This window comes from Neophocaena asiaeorientalis, unplaced genomic scaffold, assembly GCF_003031525.2.
Source record: "Neophocaena asiaeorientalis asiaeorientalis breed wild unplaced genomic scaffold, Neophocaena_asiaeorientalis_V1.1 scaffold357, whole genome shotgun sequence".
Classification (NCBI taxonomy): Eukaryota; Metazoa; Chordata; class Mammalia; order Artiodactyla; family Phocoenidae; genus Neophocaena; species Neophocaena asiaeorientalis.
Window position 1 is genome coordinate 2666769 of NW_020173270.1, and position 18614 is coordinate 2685382.

General features: G+C 46.4%; 1 protein-coding gene across 4 annotated transcripts in view; it reads left to right on the plus strand.

Annotated features, from left to right (window-relative positions):
- INSR (insulin receptor) overlaps positions 1–18614 on the plus strand; it is a 125859-nt gene that overhangs the window by 73304 nt on the left and 33941 nt on the right. For all 4 annotated transcript variants that reach the window (XM_024745869.1, XM_024745870.1, XM_024745871.1 and 1 more), the window contains exons 3-9: positions 3982–4303; positions 10886–11034; positions 11679–11823; positions 12970–13184; positions 14147–14273; positions 15423–15673; positions 17655–17822. In XM_024745869.1, the coding sequence (XP_024601637.1) occupies positions 3982–4303; positions 10886–11034; positions 11679–11823; positions 12970–13184; positions 14147–14273; positions 15423–15673; positions 17655–17822 (1377 nt within the window). The remainder of the gene's footprint in view (positions 1–3981; positions 4304–10885; positions 11035–11678; positions 11824–12969; positions 13185–14146; positions 14274–15422; positions 15674–17654; positions 17823–18614) is intronic.

Below are 18614 nucleotides of genomic sequence, written 5' to 3' on the forward strand. Positions count from 1 at the left end.
GAAAATCAGACTATGCACCTAGGCATGGATGCTCCAAATTTTCCATGTAATTTTTCATGGTGTTTTGTGAAGCTCCTGCAACTCGGAGTTCTTGGATGAATTCCTGAGCCACTGGCTAAGAACTGGGGGCTTAGAACTGCTCCAAAGACCTTTCTTTTGCCTCCTTTCTGTCTTTTCAGACCTGGGTCTACTGAGCTCCTGTTGGGTGCAAGGCCCTGTCCTAGGAGTGGGTGTCGTGGGATCCGGTGCACTGAATGGAGCAGGAGTGGCCCTGCCCCCTAAGCTCCCCTCCAGACAGACAGTCAACAAGCACCCAAGATAATTTTCGAGAGTGATAAGTGCTGTAAGAAAAATGTCATAGGATCATGTGTTAGAACGTGGTTCAAGAAGGAGAAAGTGACTTCCAGAAGGGAGGTCAGAGAAGGTCTTTCTAAGGGGTTGAGACCTGAAGGTTGAGAAGGAGCTAGTTATGGGAGGATAAGGGGAGGATGCTGCAGCCAGAGCAACAGATGCAAAGGTCCTGTGGTAGGGCTGAGCCTGGGTGTGTGAGGGGCAGGAAGGATGCTGGAGTGGAGACTGCTTTGCAAATATTTTCTCCCAGTCTGTAGGTTGTGTGTTCATTTTGTTTATGGTTTCCTTTGCTGTGCAAAAGCTTTTAAGTGTAATTAGGTCCCATTTGTTTATTTTTCTTTCATTACTCTAGGAGACGGATCCAAAAAGATATTGCTGTGGTTTACGTCAATATTTTGTAATAACCTAAAAGGAAAAGTATCTGAAAAAGAATAGAAGTATATATATATAAAACTGAATCACTGGGGCTTCCCTGGTGGCGCAGTGGTTGAGAGTCTGCCTGCCGGTGAAGGGGACACGGGTTCGAGCCCTGGTCTGGGAGGATCCCACATGCCGCGGAGCGGCTAGGCCCGTGAGCCACAGCTGCTGAGTCTGCGCGTCTGGAGCCTGTGCTCCACAACAAGAGAGGCCGCGACAGTGAGAGGCCCGCGCACCGCGGACGCACCGCGATGAAGAGTGGCCCCCACTCGCCGCAACTAGAGAAAGCCCTCGCACAGAAACGAAGACCCAACACAGCCAAAAATAAATAAATCAAAATCAAAAAAAAAAAAAAAACTGAATCACTGTGCTGTACACCTGGAACTAACACAACATTGTGAATCAACTATACTTCAATAGAAACATTAAAAATAAAAGTACCACATGATCCAACAGTTCACTTCTGGGTATATACATAAAAGGACTGAAAGTGGAGTCTTGAAGAGATATTTGTACACCCATTATCACAGCAGCATGGTTCACAGTGAGCAAAAGGTCTAAGTAACCCTAGAGTCAATTGACAGATGAATGGATAAACGAAATGTGGTATATACACACAATGAAATAGTATTACCTTCAAAAAGGAAGGGACCTTTTATTTTTTTTTTATGGCAAAACCAGCTCTATTTATTAATCATGATTTGCACATTCCACATCTCTTATTCAATGACTCTTTTTTCCCCGGCACCTTTGGATCCTGACAAGCTTGGAGAGAATTAAAATTCCAGAAAATTTTGCCTAAGAACCTATACAAAGCTTGGATTCTCCCCTTTTTGACATACATGACTGACTTTCATTGTATAAATGTAAGCAGCTACAGTTATTCAAGCTAGCTCATCTTACTGTGTATAGATGTTTTCCTCCTTATCAAGATAGAGTCGAGCACCCACTGGTGATGTTGTCAACAAGAATTCTGCCTTTGTTAAAAAGGAAGGAACTTCTGACACCTGCTACAACATGGATGAACCTTGAGGACATGATGCTCAGTGAAAGAAGCCAGACACGAAAGGACAAACACGATCTGATTCCACTCATAGCAGGTCCCTAGAAGAGTCAAATCCATAGAGACAGGAAGTAGATGGTGGGGGCCAGGGGCTGGGGAGTCAGTGTTTCACGGGGACAGAATTTCAGTTTGGGAAGATGAGAAAGTTCTGGAGATGGACCGTGGGGATGGTTGCACGACAATGTGAATGTCCTTAATGCCACTGAGCTGTGCGCTTAAAAATGGTTAAGATGGTCAGTTTTACGCCTATTTTTCTGCAATTAAAAAGTAATTGGTTCCTTGTTGCACTAACCACACTCCACAGCCGCGGGGAAGTGGCTACCGCGTTGGACAGTGCCAGTGGAGACCATTTCCATCATCACGGAAAGTTCCATCCAACAGCGATGCTCGTGTGGGAGTGTGGCTTCAGAAGCCTCTTCAGTTCCCTGGGTCTGGTTGGTGGGGTCCACGTGGGCCGGAATGTTCATTGCAGCAGTCAAAGGGCCTGAGGATTTGGAGTGAAGAACACTCCCCAGCTTCCAAAACCACGTTCCAAGGTGTGCACGGAGTGAGCAAAGAAGGCATCCAGGGAACAGGCTCTGCTGTGGCCGAGGTCTTTCCAGCCTCAGGGAAGCCATCGGTCCAGGGACAAATTTGCTGGCAGCCTGGAAAGGGAGGGCTGGTCCTGGAAGCCCAGGTCAGATGCTGAGGGACCAATACTAAGGGGAGTCAGGAAGTCATGAGTAGTGAGACATCGGGAGAGAGGGGATGTGTTCCAAGCTGCTGCAGGAAGCCAGGGAAGAGTCCAGCCTTCAGTGGACATGTTCGGTTGCATCAAATAAGAAACTCCAGCTGCAAAATCCATGCACAGCCTCTGCCTGCCATCCGCAGAGCCCCCTCCTTTCCCATTCATGATCTCCTGCAGGTCACAGCAGAAATGCCACCTCCTTACTTCCAGCACGGTGCTTGCTGTTTATGCAGTTATACTTTTAAATAATGAATATGTCTCCTCCATTGGACCATGTGGTCCCAAAGGCAGGGTCTGTGGCCACCATGTTCCTGCAGCAGCTGTAATATCTAGATCAGTGCAAGCAAATGTGTGTTGAAGCAATGAATGACCTTTGGGCCATTTGCTTAACCACCTTGCGCCTCAGTTTCCCCATTTGTAAAATGGAGAAAATGGAGATCATTATCTATCTATTTATTTATTTTAAAGAGCTCTTATCTTTAAAAAAATTTTTTTTAATTAATTAATTTATTTTTGGCCGCATCGGGTCTTCGTTGCCGTGCGTGGGCTTTCTCTAGTGCGGTGAGCCAGGGCTACTCTTCATTGTGGTGCACAGTTTTCTCATTGTCACAGCTTCTCTTGTTGTGGAGCACGGGCTCTAGGCATGTGGGCTCAGTAGTTGTGGCGCGGGCTCTAGAGCGCAGGCTCAGTAGTTGTGGCGCACGGGCTCAGTTGCTCCGCGGCATGTGGGATCTTCCCGGACCAGGGCTCGAACCTGTGTCCCCTGCATTGGCAGGCGGATTCTTAACCGCTGCGCCACCAGGGAAGCCCCAGATATATCTATTTACACCAGTACTGCAGCTGCGTGCTGGAGCTGGCTTGCTAAAGCCAACTGTGTGATTTTCAGGAAATCTGGTTCTTAAGCTGTTGTTAAAATTTAAATGACATCAACTTACAATTAAACAAATTATGTTGAAAACAAAGGTAATAAATACTCCAAACTCACCACTTCCTAATCATCTCACTACATTTTCCTGTGATTTATGCTTTTGAGGTTATTTGCTACTACTGGATGTATACAATAGATGTACTATTTAATGCTGTGATACTATGTATCTCTTACTGGCTCCACGTGCAGTAACTATAGGTGGGGTAGCTTGAAAGGAACCGTGGTGGGAGTATTTACACCATAGAAATTGGCAAACGCTATAAAGCAGAGCATCTCTGCCCCACTCCCTGAAGAAGCTGTCAAGCATCTACAAGCACGTCACTGGCTTGGGGGCTGAAGTGAGTTAATAGTTGTGCCTGGTGCATAGCAAGTGCTGTAGAAGTGAGCTGTTACTGTTATTATTTTGTTTGGCTTGCACTTCCTCGTCCAGATTCGCTGTTGTGCAGACAGGAATCGGGCAAAGCCACTGACCAGCTGTTTTCTTTCTCTCTCCAGTGTGTCCGACCATCTGTAAGTCTCACGGCTGCACCGCTGAGGGTCTCTGTTGCCACAGTGAGTGCTTGGGCAACTGCTCTGAGCCTGACGACCCCACCAAGTGTGTGGCCTGTCGCAACTTCTACCTGGATGGCAGGTGCGTGGAGACCTGCCCGCCCCCCTACTACCACTTCCAAGACTGGCGCTGTGTGAACTTCAGCTTCTGCCAGGACCTGCACAACAAATGCAAGAACTCTCGGAGGCAGGGCTGCCACCAGTATGTCATTCACAATAACAAGTGCATCCCTGAGTGCCCCTCCGGGTACACGATGAATTCCAGCAAGTGAGTCCTGGGTACGGGTTCCGGGGTTGGGGGCAGGCGGTAAAGAGGGGAAGGGGCATGGGGTTGGTGTTGGTGATGCTGCCTATTAAAACTGTGTGGAAAACTAGAGTTAACTGACTGTGAGTGAGGAAGCTGCTGGTGATTAGTGACACGCGTGGGTCTCTCGGATGCCATCTCTGCTTCCTGGTTTTGGTGCTGGCCTTTGGAACAGGAGTCAACAAACTTTCTCTTGCAAAGGGCCAGAGGGTAAATATTTTCTGCATCTTGCATACCGAAAATGTAAAGCTTTCTATGCTTAGCATTGAAAATAGAAGTCTTGGGCTTCCCTGGTGGCACAGTGGTTGAGAATCCGCCTGCCAATGCAGGGGACACGGGTTCGAGCCCTGGTCCGGGAAGATCCCACAGGCCGCGGAGCAGCTAAGCCCGTGCGCCACAGCTACTGAGCCTGCGCTCTAGAGCCCGTGAGCCACCACTACTGAGCCCGCGAGCCACAACTACTGAAGCCCGCGTGCCACAGTTACTGAAGCCCGTGTGCCTAGAGCCCGTGCTCCGCAGCAAGAGAAGCCACCGCAGTGAGAAGCCCGCACACCACAACGAAGAGTAGCGCCCGCTCACCGCAACCAGAGAAAAGCCCGTGCGCAGCAACAAAGACCCAACGCAGCCAGAAGCAACAAATAAATACAATAATAAAAAAAAAAGAAAATAGAAGTTTTGGTTTTGTATACAGCCCTTTAGATGGTCCGATTGTTCCCACTGATGTAGCTGTCTGACTCTCACAACCAAGGTCAGAACTCAGATGTTTTAAATGTTTTCTCCAAGCTGGATCTGGGTGGTGTCCTGAGATTAACCTGGAGTGCCAGGAAGAAGGACTCAATTCTAGATTGTTCTCAAGGCTTTGTTGTCTTTTGAAGGACAATGCCATCAAACCATTTCCTACTATTTAGGTGAGAAAAAGCAAGGTTTTCTCTCCCCGACGGTGAGTCAGATTTCCTACCCACATCTCAGACTTTTTGTTCATGCTGTTAGCTTCTCAGATGAGCTATTTTGGTGTCTCAGGGCTGTAATTGAGTTTTAAAAATCTGTTTCCTGATTTTTATGTTGAGGGTCTGAAAAAAACAAACCAACCCACAAAACAACACAAAAACAAATCAGAAACAGACGTACGTCTAAGGGCCTTGAGCTGACCTGCATACGTAAAAAACCTTCCTCTTCAGACTTGAAAATGAGCCAAGTGAGCAGGTTCTGGTGGGAAATTTTATTTCCCTGAGTGGGGAGGGTGGGAAGGAAAACAATCTTTATTCCGGTTCCTAGGAGCCTCTCTTTGAGTGTTTGTGAAATCTGCAAGTACAGTATGTTTTGTTTTACTCATTTTTGATAAAACCTATCAAGTGGCTTTGTTGACCAAAAATAGGCTTCTATAAATCACCTTTGCATGCCAGACAGAGGTATTTTTTCTTCTTTGGAGCCAGTTTATCAGTAAGATTGGGAAAATCATCATATTCCTCTTGATTTATTTGGTTTTTTTTTTTCACGTTTGAGATAAAGCATGGATATTAACATCTTCCACTAAAAGACTCTGGCTTTAAAGTTTTTTTTTTTTTTTTTGATCATAACAAAGATCTGAAAAATAGAACAGCTTCCTTTGATGTTTTGCTGATGCCGGTGACCCCAGGATTGAAGCCCCAGGAAATTGACAGCTTGTCCTGTGATGCTTGGGACGTTTACTGAGTGAAAGAGGGGATAGTGAGGGATGTTAATTATGACCCATCATGGCAGTATTGTACTTTGTAGGTTAAAAAAATTTTTGTTTTCCTTCTGAAGCTTTTATTTTATTTTGTGAAAGACTTCAGTGCTGTCGTGTTTTCTAATGTGGTTTGTTATTAAAAAGGGCCAGATATGTTTTCTTCCATTCTTTTGGCTTATCTGGGAACTAGTTCTTTTTTTTTTTTTCTTTTAATATGTATTTATTTATTTATTTATTTGGCTGCACTGGGTCTTAGTTGCGGCATGCGGGATCCTTCAGTTGCGGCACACGGGATCTTCGCTGTGGCATGCGGCTCTTTTAGTTGCATCATGCGGGATCTAGTTCCTTGATGAGGGATCAAACCCAGACCCCCTGCACTGGGAGCGTGGAGTCCCAACCACTGGACTGCCAGGGAAGTCCCTGGGAAGTAGTTCTTGATATTATTAGAGCAGAGGTCTGGGAACCCATGTGGGTTCATTAAGAAGCGTCACCGTCTATGGTCGTTCCCAGATACCTGGTGGGGTGCTCTTTAGTGAGATGAGGAGGATTAGATATTTGGGGTGCATGTTAAGGGTGTGGAGAATTCTCTGCCTCTTGATCTTCGCATGGCTGGTTTCTCCTTGTCAACCAGGTCACAGGCTTAAACGTCACTTCTTTAGAGACTCCTTCCCTGTATGACCTTCTTTCTGAACTAGCCATCTGGTTGCTCTTGGGCACAACACTCCATTTTAACTCTTTTCATGCTATTTACCACCAGCTGATATTTTAATTGTCAATTTATTAATTTTCCCCAACGAGACCATATGCTTCACAAGTGTATCAGCTAGCTTATGCTGTGTAACAAACCACCCCAGCACTTAGTGACTTAAAACAACACTCATTTATCATTTCTAATGAGTCTGTGCATTGACTGGAGGTTTGTCTGGCTTGGGCTGGGTCAGCTCTGATGAGATGGTACAAGCTAACCTCTCATATCCTACATGGGCAGTTGGGACCTCTCTCCATGTGTAGCCAGGAAGGGCATGCTTTACTGGGTAAGTACTTCTTAAGCCACTGCTGTATCACATTTGCTAACCTCCCATTGGCCAAAGCAATTCATATGGCCAAGCCCAGATTCCATGGATGAGAAGGCAGACTCCACTTCTTGGTGGGAAGGGCTGGAAAGAACGTGTGGATTTCCCACAGGGAAAGTAGGTCGTTTGTTCACTCTTGTGTGCCTGTGGTTTATAACTGCCATTGGCAAAGGGCCAGATAGTAAATATTTTCAGCTCTGAGGTCTGTATGGTTGCAGCTACTCTACTCTGGCCTTATAGAGTGATAGCAGCCATTGATGATAGTCAAACCATTGGTTGTGGGTGTGTTCCAATATAGCTCTATTTACAACAACCAGTGGCCAGCTGGACTCGGCCTGTGGGCTGTAGTTTGCTTACCTTTGGCTTAGAGCATCATCTATCACATGATAAATGCTCAGTGAATATTTGTAGAACCAACAAAAGAACCCAAACATTTGATCATTATTCTGTTTCCACCCCAGCTGCTCTGACACCAACTGGGTGTACTGCAATAGAGCTCAACCTCAACCACCTGGCATCAGACCCACAGGTTAAAGACTTGGTTCTCCATCAGACCAACTTTACTTCACATGCCAGCCACAATTTGGGGGTCCCCAGGTCACCCACACTTCTGATTGGCTGGCTATAAATTTTTTTTTTTTTTTTTTTTTTTTTTTTTTTATTTTTTTTTTGCGGTGCCCGGGCCTCTCACTGCTGTGGCCTCTCCCGTTGCAGAGCACAGGCTCCGGACACGCAGGCTCAGCAGCCATGGCTCACGGGCCCAGCCGCTCCGCGGCATGTGGGATCTTCCCGGACCGGGGCACGAACCTGCATCCCCTGCATCGGCAGGCGGACTCTCAACCACTGCGCCACCAGGGAAGCCCGGCTGGCTATAAATTTTGAGGCTCCCACAAACCCCCTGGGTTCAATAATTTGCTAGGACAACTCACAGAGCTGAAAAAAAAAAAAAGTCTATACTATTCTGTTGGTCCAAACCTATTGATGGTAGCACCTTGGGTTAGGGATGCTTGCAGCGCTTACCTGGGCATGTATCACTCATAGCGAGCTCTACAGACAGTCTCCCGTGGGGGCCCCTATTTATGGCTGGGCCAGCTCTGAGGTTCCTGTTATGATCCCAGAATGCACTTCAGTGAGAAACCATCAGGGAACCTCGAAGAACAAGATTTGTTACTCACAGGTCCTGGAGGGCCACACAGTGGAGTCGTGGGGAGCAGGAGTGGGGAGAGGGAGAGAGGGGAGAAAAAGAGTGGGAGGGAGGAAGGGAGAGAGAGAGAGGAATCCTTGGGGGGGGTCTGCTTTTATTAGGGTATGAGGGTGGGGTGTCTAGGGTTTTATGGGTTCACTCTATGGTGAATTTAAAGCTTAAGAGCAGGAATTAGGGCACAGGAAGGGGGAAGCAGGGTCAGTCAAGTGGTCAGTTATCTAGGTTCCCCAGGGCTTTCTTAAAGAGCCCCCTTCATGGGTGGGGGCAGCCTAATTCCTTATCTGGTTGTTTTGCTAGTGGCTGGGTCGTAGACCCGGTGTTACATTTACTCAAGACAGATGTCTTTTTTTTTTTTTTTTTTTTTTTTTGGACCACTGCGCCACCATGGAAGCCTGACAGATGTCTTTTGAAATAGATGCCTCAGCTGTCAGAAAGCTTCATGTCAGGCTTACAATTGCAATTACAATTACAATTACAGCTTTATTATTATGGATGAACAGAGGCTGGGAGAGTTCCAGACGCAGGGCTCCTATCCCCTCATGGAATCAGAGATATCACCCTTCCAGCATAGCTGTGTGTTCACCAGCCAGAAAAATGGACCGAGTTGGTGTCCAGAGTTTTCCTTTGGGTTTTACTACATAGGTGTGATTGGTTGAATCATTGGCCGTGGGTTTGAACTCCATCTCCAGCCCCACTTCTCTCTCTGGAGGTTAAGTGGTTGATGCAACCCTCCAAATCACATATTCGGTCTTTCTGGTGACCAGCCCCTACAAGTCACCTCATTAGCACAACAAAGATGCTCCTATAACTTAGGAAATTCCAAGGGCTTTTGAAGCTCTGCACCAGGACCTGGGACAAAGACCAGATGTGTTCTTTTTTGTTTTTCTGTTCTTTCAATTTTCTTTCTTTTTTTTTTTTTTAACATCTTTATTGGAATATAATTGTTTTACAATGGTGTGTTAGTTTCTGCTGTATAACAAAGTGAATCAGCTATACATATATCCCCATATCTCCTCCCTCTTGCATCTCCCTCCCACCCTCCCTATCCCACCCCTCTAAGTGGTCACCCGTGACCAAGATCTTTCTGAAGAATCGAATATGCAGGGGTGTGGTAACAACAATCACTGTTGTCATTTACAACCGTAGCAACAATGATACCACTAATAAAAAGTGATCATCATAGCAATGGACCAACGATTTTTAGTTCCTATGTGCTGAGTGCTTTAGGTGGTATATATCATTCAGTCCTTATCACTACCTGCCCCGTGAAGATTGCCTCCGTTTCACAGATGAGGACACAGACCTTGAGAACGTAACAGTTGGGAATCTTGAGGTTTCATACGACAGAACCCCAATTCAAACTGGCTCAAGCAAGATTAAAGGAGTTTACTGATGACTGTAACCAAAAAGTTCAGGGAATCGCTTTAGGTGCAGCTGTATCCAGGAGCTCAAGGGACGTATATGATCTGTTTCTTTCCATCCTCAGCTTTATTTCTGTCTCTGTTAGTTTTGGTCTCAGGCAGCAGCCTCTCCCTTGTCCCTTGCTCCATGCTAGCAATATAGCCATACCCTCTTAGATACTGCAGAAGGAAAACAATTTTTCCTTCCAGAAAGTTCTAGCAAAACCCTCACTGGGTTGGCTTGGGGGTGTGCCCACCTCTGAATTCCCAGCGGGATGGAAGATTGTGCTCAGCCTGCCCTGGATCCTGTGTCCTGCTTGGACCTAGGAGGGCTGTGCCAGCCAAGAACTGACCTCAGAGGCACTGCGTGGAGGAGGGCTGATTCCCAAAGGACTCCTGGGGGCTATAAATTTGAGGACATCAGGCTGCAGGAAGGCAAAGCCAAAGTCTGCCTCCAGTTACCCACTATCAAATGTGAGGTTGTGCTGTAGCCCGTAGGTTGTGTCGTCACATCCTATATAGTTGTCTGGTCACGTCAGACCCCACACAGAACAGCAAACATCCCATCACCTTGCAGGAGCAGCCTAAGTTCCACCAGTTGGGGTAGCAGCATCAGCTCAGCCACTTTCGAATAGTGGCAAAATGAGTTCTACGTAAGGTCCATGAGCTCTGCATCATTCCCGTCACCATGGTAATGCCGGGAGTCCCATCAGTTCCATGTAATGGCATGAGTCCTGTCTCCACAGGGTAGAAGGTGATTCTCCATGGGGTACAGTGTGAATCCTATCGCTTTGGGGTAATGCAGGAGCCCCATCATTTTGGAGTAAAAGCATGAGTCTCCTGACCTTGGGGTAATGCTGTAGGACCTGCCACCCTGGAGAAACACCCTAAACGTATCACTTTAGGCATTTGTTCTTACCTGGGGGTGATTTGCCCTTCCATCCCCCAGGGGACAATGTTTGGACAGCCTCCCACAACAGAGAATTCTCCGGTCCCAAATGTCACCAGCTCTGTGGATAAAGCATCCTGCCTTATGGTCACTTGGGACCCTGTGCAACACACTGTCTGCTCTGTGTGTGTGTGTGTGTGTGTGTGTGTGTGTGTGTGTGTGTGTGTGGTCCTGTGTGCCCTGACCTCTCTCTCTCTCCACTCTTTCTGCAGCTTGATGTGTACTCCATGCCTGGGCCCCTGTCCCAAGGTGTGCCACCTCCTGGAAGGCGAGAAGACCATTGACTCAGTGACATCTGCCCAGGAGCTCCGAGGCTGCACCATCATTAACGGAAGCTTAATCATCAACATTCGAGGGGGCAGTGAGTGCTCTGGGGGGAGGGGTTGCTGTCTGCTGGGATCCACTCTCCCTGCGAGCACGGAAGGAAAACAGTCCAGAGACTCATGCAAGGAATCTGTTTCCAAACCTGGTGGAGTTCACAGCTCAGTCCTGGCCTCACTCCCCCCGAGATTCTGATTTTCAAAGCTGGGAGTTGGGACATCAAGAATTTGCATTTTTAACAAGCAGGCAACATGCCCTCTTTTGCAGGTCTGGGGACCATGTCTCCAGAAATTCTGTCACAGGCAAAAAGGCATTTCTCTGTTTATTTATTTAGCGAACATTTATTGAATACTCACAGTGAACAAGGCAAAGTCCGTGCGTGGTGGATATTGCAAATAAACAAATTAACGTATAATGTAAACCCAGGCAGGGGTTCATGCTATGAAGGCAAGCAAAGCAGGGTGATGGAGGGAGCAAGGGTTGGCATCTTAATGTAATAAATATATTCAGATTTGCAGGCAGGACAATCTCTGTCATAACTACTCTGCCTTGTAGATGTATTTTGAGCAGGGCTCGTGAAAATCATTTTCAGCCTGTAGGTTAACTCTTCACTCTGGGGAATTCTGGAAAGGTTAAAATATTTTGGTAGAAGCCCACTGGATGTTCATTCTCTCCTTTCCCTAGACAACCTGGCAGCTGAGCTAGAGGCCAACCTTGGACTCATTGAAGAAATTTCAGGGTATCTGAAAATCCGCCGATCATATGCCCTGGTGTCGCTTTCCTTCTTCCGGAAGTTACGTCTGATTCGAGGGGAGACCTTGGAAATCGGGTATGTGGGCCTGCTGCTGTATCTGTGGGCTCATTAGGAAGTTTGTGAGTTATTGTAGAGAAACTTAGATTTTTTTGCCAAGACATGAAAACAACTTAAGTGTCCACTGATGGTTGCATGGATAAAGGAAATGTGGTGTATATGTGTTTGTGTGTGTGTGTGTGTATACATATATATATACAGTGGAATATTATTTAGCCATAAAACTATCTTTTTGCCGAATCTTTCATTTGGAGTGTTCATTTGGATTATTCCAATGACTTTCTTGCTGGTTCTAGAACTACCAGGGCCATCCAACAGAAATATAATACAGGTCACATATGAGACTTTAAATGTTCTAGTAGCCACATTTAAAACACTTTAAAAGACATAGGTGAAATGGATTTTAATAATGTATTTTACTGAACCCATTACATTGAAGCTGTTATTTTGACATGGACTCAATACAAAAAATTATAAAGAAGATCTTTTACATCCTTTTTTTTTAATGCAAAGTCATTGAAATTTGTGGGTTTTTTTACTTCTGGTACAGTTCAGAATGGCCAAATTTCAGCTTAATAGCCAGATGTGGCTGGTGGTTTCAGTGTTGGATAACACAGATCTAGGTGCTGCCCTTTTCCCATTCATCATGTACTGCTGGCCCACTCATAGTTCTAAGACACAGGTCTAATCGAGTTACTGAGTTGTTATAAAACCTTCAGTGGTCCCCCTCTGCCTACCAAGGAAGGCCACATATTCTTGGTCTCCGTCTGGCATGCAGTATACTAGAGGGTTTGGCCCATGGCATCTCTTTGGTCTTGCCCGTCACCTGTTGGCCAGAACAGGCCACTTTGCTCTTCCCTGGGCCCAGTTGACGTGCCTCTGTGTCTTCAGTCTTTCCCCTTTTCAAAACCCATATCTCAATCCATCACAGTCTTACCCTCCTTCCCCACAAGACTGATCTCACATACCTTCCTGGCCCTGAAGACTTCCTCAACTTCCCCTGTCCCTCTAACCCTCCTTTCAACGTGTAATGAGTGTGTGTCAAGCAAGTGGTTAGGACTGGGGACGGAGCACTGAACAAGATCAACTCCAGCCGTGGCCCTGCCATCTTGGAGTTGGAGACGACAAGCTGATGAATGATTAGGCATGTGTGTGTTTCCATAGGAACTACTCTTTCTATGCCTTGGACAACCAGAACCTAAGGCAGCTGTGGGACTGGAGCAAACACAACCTCACCATCACTCAGGGGAAACTCTTCTTCCACTATAATCCCAAACTCTGCTTGTCAGAAATTCACAAGATGGAGGAAGTTTCAGGAACGAAGGGGCGCCAGGAGAGAAACGACATTGCCCTGAAGACCAATGGGGACCAGGCGTCCTGTAAGTGGTGATGCCCTTGTCCTTCCACGGACCAGATAACGTGGCTGCCCTCCCCCACCCCCACCACACTGGCCCCCGGGGGAGTGTCACTTCCCCCCAATGAGCTAAAACAACTATGTGTGTGACAGGCTCTCTGAAATACTGAGGAAGAATGTACATGTTATCTCTTTGCCAAATATTAAACACAGTGCCTGATACTGGAAGATGCCACATAAACATTGAGTGAATGAATGAATGAATGTCACTTATCTTACATATGGCCTTGGCTCAAATGCTACAGCAGGGTCTACAGTTGCTACAGCTGGAGACTGTCAGCTGACTGCCCTCCTCTGACAGGTTTTCTCTTGAAGCATTGAGGTGTCAAGGCTTCCATAATGCCCTCATGCGAAGTTGGTTCCTTATGGCAGAAGCTGTGAGAATTCAGGGGAGGGAGAGAGCAAGGTTGGAACTTAAGGGGTGGAGCTTAAGGGAGGGCTTGCAATCTAGTCAGAGGGAATTACTCTCTCCAAGGCATTGTCCTTCCAAGGAATTGTCACTCCAAGGTACGATGAACTGCACGCTCCCTAAACCCACTTGGCATGCGTCCATTTGCACTGGAGTTATGTGTTCTGACGTCGGGCATGAAAATTCACACGCAAGACAGAATTGTGTCAGGATAAATGCTATTCTTGAAAGTCCCTTTTTCCAGTAGCGATTAGCCACTTGTCCTTCTGTTGGTGCCGACCGTGGTTCTTTGGTGGAGCACGTCTGGCCAAGTACCTGACTTGCGGTCAGGGCCAACTTGCATGACCTGTTCTTGACTCTGAACACAGGAGGGGCATGTGGAAATAAGACCTCTCAGAGGAACAGCAGGTTACCATCTTCCTTCTCGTGGATACTCTTGGAAATAGATCATCTGCTTTGGGTTGAAATAAATTATTTAATTCTGATACTGTTTTTTTTTTTTTTTTTAACCTTTCTAGGTGAAAATGAATTACTTAAATTTTCTTACATTCGGACATCTTATGACAAGATCTTGCTGAAATGGGAGCCGTATTGGCCCCCCGACTTCCGAGACCTTCTGGGATTCATGCTCTTCTACAAAGAGGCGTAAGTAGAAGGATAAAGAGGCGTGTTTGTTGTGTATGTTCTCAGAGGCTCCCCTCTGAGGTTCCTTTCTATCTCCTTACTTGTGGAATAAATATCATAGGTTCCTTGGTCAGATCTCACCAGTTGATGGTGTATGACGTCAATAACATTCCCTATTGTCAAAAGCCAGAAACCGAAGCAGGCAGGTTTCTTTTGGAGGTCCCGATTGGGCAATATTCCGTTTTGCTTCTTATATGTACATCTCACCAGACATCCTCAACAAAAAGTCACTTAGTCTACTTAGTAGGTGTCTTAAAGTTTATTTTTTTTATCTATTTTGTGTTTTTTCCAACATTTGAAGAATTGTGATAAAACATACATGAGATTGACCATCTTAATGATGTTTAAGTGTACCGCTCAGTGACATTAAGTACATTCATGACATTGTGTGACCATCATCACCATCCCTCTCCACAGTTTATTCATCATCTCACACTGAAACTCTGTCGCCTTTCAATAACACCTAGTCGTTTTGAGTATCTGACTGCTGAAATTTAAAAGGAAGACAATGGAAGTGGTGATTGTGTTAATAGGAATAATTGTTCCATCCCTCAAGATTTTTAAAAGTATTTATTTACTTATTTATTTATTTGCCTACATAGGGTCTTAGTTGTGGCACATGGGATCCTCTCTAGTTGCGGTGCCCAGGCTCCCTAGTTGTGGCCCACGGGCTGTAGAGTGTGTGGGCTGAGTTGCCCCGCGGCACGTGGGATCTTATTTCCCCAACCAGGGATTGAACCCGTGTCCTCTGCGTTGGAAGGAGGATTCTGAACCACTGGACCACCAGGGAAGTCCCCATCCCTCAAAATTTGCTGTGTGTCGGGCTGTGTGTGGAGAAGTCAACACACATCCTCTTGTGGAATCTCATCAATCACTGGTAGTTAGTATCATCATCCTGATCACTGTTATTATTATTGTTGGGAAACTGAGGCATAAGGGAAGCGGTCCCTTTCTCTTTGGCTATTCCTGTGTCTTTTTTCCTCGTGGTAGAAGATTATTGGTGAACAGGGTGCAAGCCTGTAGGAGGTAACTTCGCCCGGCCACATCTCTTTGGTCTTTAGAGCTATAGTTGAGAGATGGTAATCGACTTTACCTATTTCGTCTTGAAAGCCCTTATCAGAACGTGACGGAATTTGATGGGCAGGATGCATGCGGCTCCAACAGCTGGACCGTGGTGGATATCGACCCGCCTATGAGGTCCAACGACCCCAAGTCGCAGAACCACCCCGGGTGGCTAATGCGCGGTCTCAAGCCCTGGACCCAGTACGCCATCTTTGTCAAGACCTTGGTCACCTTTTCTGATGAACGCCGCACATATGGGGCCAAGAGCGACATCATCTATGTCCAGACAGATGCCACTAGTAAGCATTTCTTGTGGATATGAATTTGTGCGTGAATCAGACGTCTTGCATTTAACAGGCTGACCCGGTGATGTCCTATGAAATGCCTTTTTTTTTTTTTTGCATGGTTATTGGCTTCTAAAAGAGCCGGGCACTGAGGTTTATAATTTCAGAAGATCAGGCAGTAGCAACAAGACATCAGAGGGGAACATACATTTCTTCTTCCCATTATGGAAAATTTTCAAATATTTACAAAAGTAGGAAAAAAAAAAAAAAAAGATTCCCCCCACCGCCACCCTGTAACCATCTCTCGGCTTCAACAATGATCAATATTTTGCCATTTTTGTTTCATCACTATGCCTTTTCCCCCATCTCCATTTTTTGACGAGTATTTCATAGCAACTTAGTTGTATTTTCATAAAGCATAAGCCCTATCCAACCACTGGGATAGGAGACATTTGGTGATACCTGGAGATATTTTTGGTTGGCATGACTGGGGAGGCGGGGTTGGGGACCAGGGATGCTGCTCAACGTATCACATGCACAGGACAGCCCCCCCACCCCGGCAAAGAATTATCTAGCCCCCGCAAGTCAGTCGTTGAGAAATCCTGTCCCGTAGGATCGAGTCCAAACTTTATGAACCAGCCGCAACTTTATTGACTACTGCCCTCTCATCCTGTATCCTCCAGCAATACCTCCAGCAGGACTTATAGTTTCTGGAAACTTCCAGCTTCCAGGCTTTTGTACACACTGTGTCCTCTGCCTTGAGACACCCCACTCCCACCCCTCACCGACTCCCTCAGCCACCTCCGTTCTCGAGGGGGAGCTTTTGTGGAGCCCAAAGGGGGTGCCTTTGGGGGGAATGTTAGATGGGCTGCCAGCTCAGGGATAAGATTGAATGGCATCCCACTGCCGAAATTTGCCCCAGGACTGGGTTCAGTTGGGGCTAATGTTAACCAGCAGATGTGGCTTTGTCTATTCCCACGATCCTCCTTTTCCCCAGCGCCTTTTCAGTGCCCAGAACAGAGAAAGCTTGGCACGTCGTTGGAGCTCTGTAAATCAGGGGTCCCCGACCTCTGGGCCACAGACTGGTACCAGTCTGCCGCCTGTTAGGAAAGCTTCATCTGTATTTACAGCCGCTCCCCATCCCTCACGTTACCACCTGAGCTCCGCCTCCTGTCAGATCAGCGGTGGCATTAGATTCTCATACGAGCGTGAGCCCTACTCTGAACTGTGCACTCGAGGGATCTGGGTTGCCCGCTCCTTGTGAGAATCTAATGCCTGATGATCTGAGGTGGAGCTGAGGCGGTGACGCTAGCGCTGGGGAGCAGCTGCAAATACAGATCATCATTAGCAGAGAGGTCTGACTGCACAGAGACCATGATAAATCAACTGCTTGCAGACTCCTGTCAAAACTCCATCAGTGAGTGGCAAGTGACACTTAAGCTGCATTTTACAGAGTAGACTGGACGTAAGCAACACACGTCGGGTGTCACTGTCTCCCATCACCCCCAGATGGGACCATCTAGTTGCAGGAAAACAAGCTCAGGGCTCCCACTGTTTCTGCGTTCTGGTGAGTTGTGTAATTATTTCATTATATATTACAATGTAATAATAATAGAAATAAAGTGCTGTAACGTGCTTGAGTCATCCTGAAACCGTCCCCGCCTCCAGTCCGTGGAAAAATTGTCTCCAACGAAACTGATCCCTGGTGTCAAAAAGGTGGGGGACTGCTGCCGTAAATGTTTGTTGCAGAAATGGTGGAACATGAAATCTACATAGTCTGTCCTACCCATGGATTGTAATTTTGTAACCCATGCTTTCACTGGGCAAGCATTGCACGTGTTGCCGGTTTTCTCTGGTGTTAAATAACACTGCAGAGAACATCCTCGTGATTTCTCGAACTTGGGTTTTCCCCCTCATGCCCACCCGATGGCTTGCACCCTCTTCTTCCTCCTCCTCCTCCTCCTCACAGCGGACCTGTCTCCTTTCTCCTTGGCAGATCCTTCTGTCCCCCTGGATCCCATCTCGGTGTCTAATTCTTCGTCCCAGATTATTCTGAAGTGGAAGCCTCCCTCTGACCCCAATGGCAACATCACACACTACTTGGTATTCTGGGAGAGACAGGAGGAAGACGGTGAGCTGTATGAATTAGATTACTGCCTCAAAGGTGAGTGCCGGCAGAGGCGGGGGAGGGGCCTGTTTCCTTTTCAAGTTTTTTTTTTTTACCTTTTTTTTAAATTGAAGTATAGTTGATTTAAACCGTTGTGTTAGTTTCAGGTGTATAACGCGGTGATTCCGTTACGCATATAGAGTCTTTTTCAGATTCTTTTCCCTTATAGGTTATTACAAAATGCTGAGTGGAGTTCCCTGTGCTCTACAGTAGGTTCTTGTTATCTATTTTATACATAGTAGTGTGTATAACATCTGATCCACTTTGTTCTCCTTTTGGGGAAGCATCTCTCCCCTTCTGCTTCCCAGCATGTGCATATGGGTACACACACTCCGTTTTATCTCTGACGAAAACACACATACAGGCAGACCTCAGAGATAGAGCGGGTTCGGTTCCAGACTCCCGCAAGGAGGCGAATATTGCAATAAACTGAGTCACGTGAGTTGTTTTTCGGTTTCCAGTGCCTATAAAAGTTATGCCCACACTATACTGTAAGTGTGCGATAGCATAATGTTTAAGAAAAAATATACTTAAAATATACATATTACTGTATTTCTGTTTCTGGCCTATATGTGGAATCTAGAAAAATCACGCAGATGAACCTATTTGCAGGGCAGGAATAGAGATGTAGACGTAGAGAACAGACATGCAGACACAGAGGGGAAGCGGAGAGTGGGACGAATTGGGAGATTAAGATTGACACATATACACTACCATGCATAAAATAGATAGCTCGTGGGAACGTGCTGTGAAGCATAGGAAGCTCATAGGAAGCTCATGCCCTGTGAT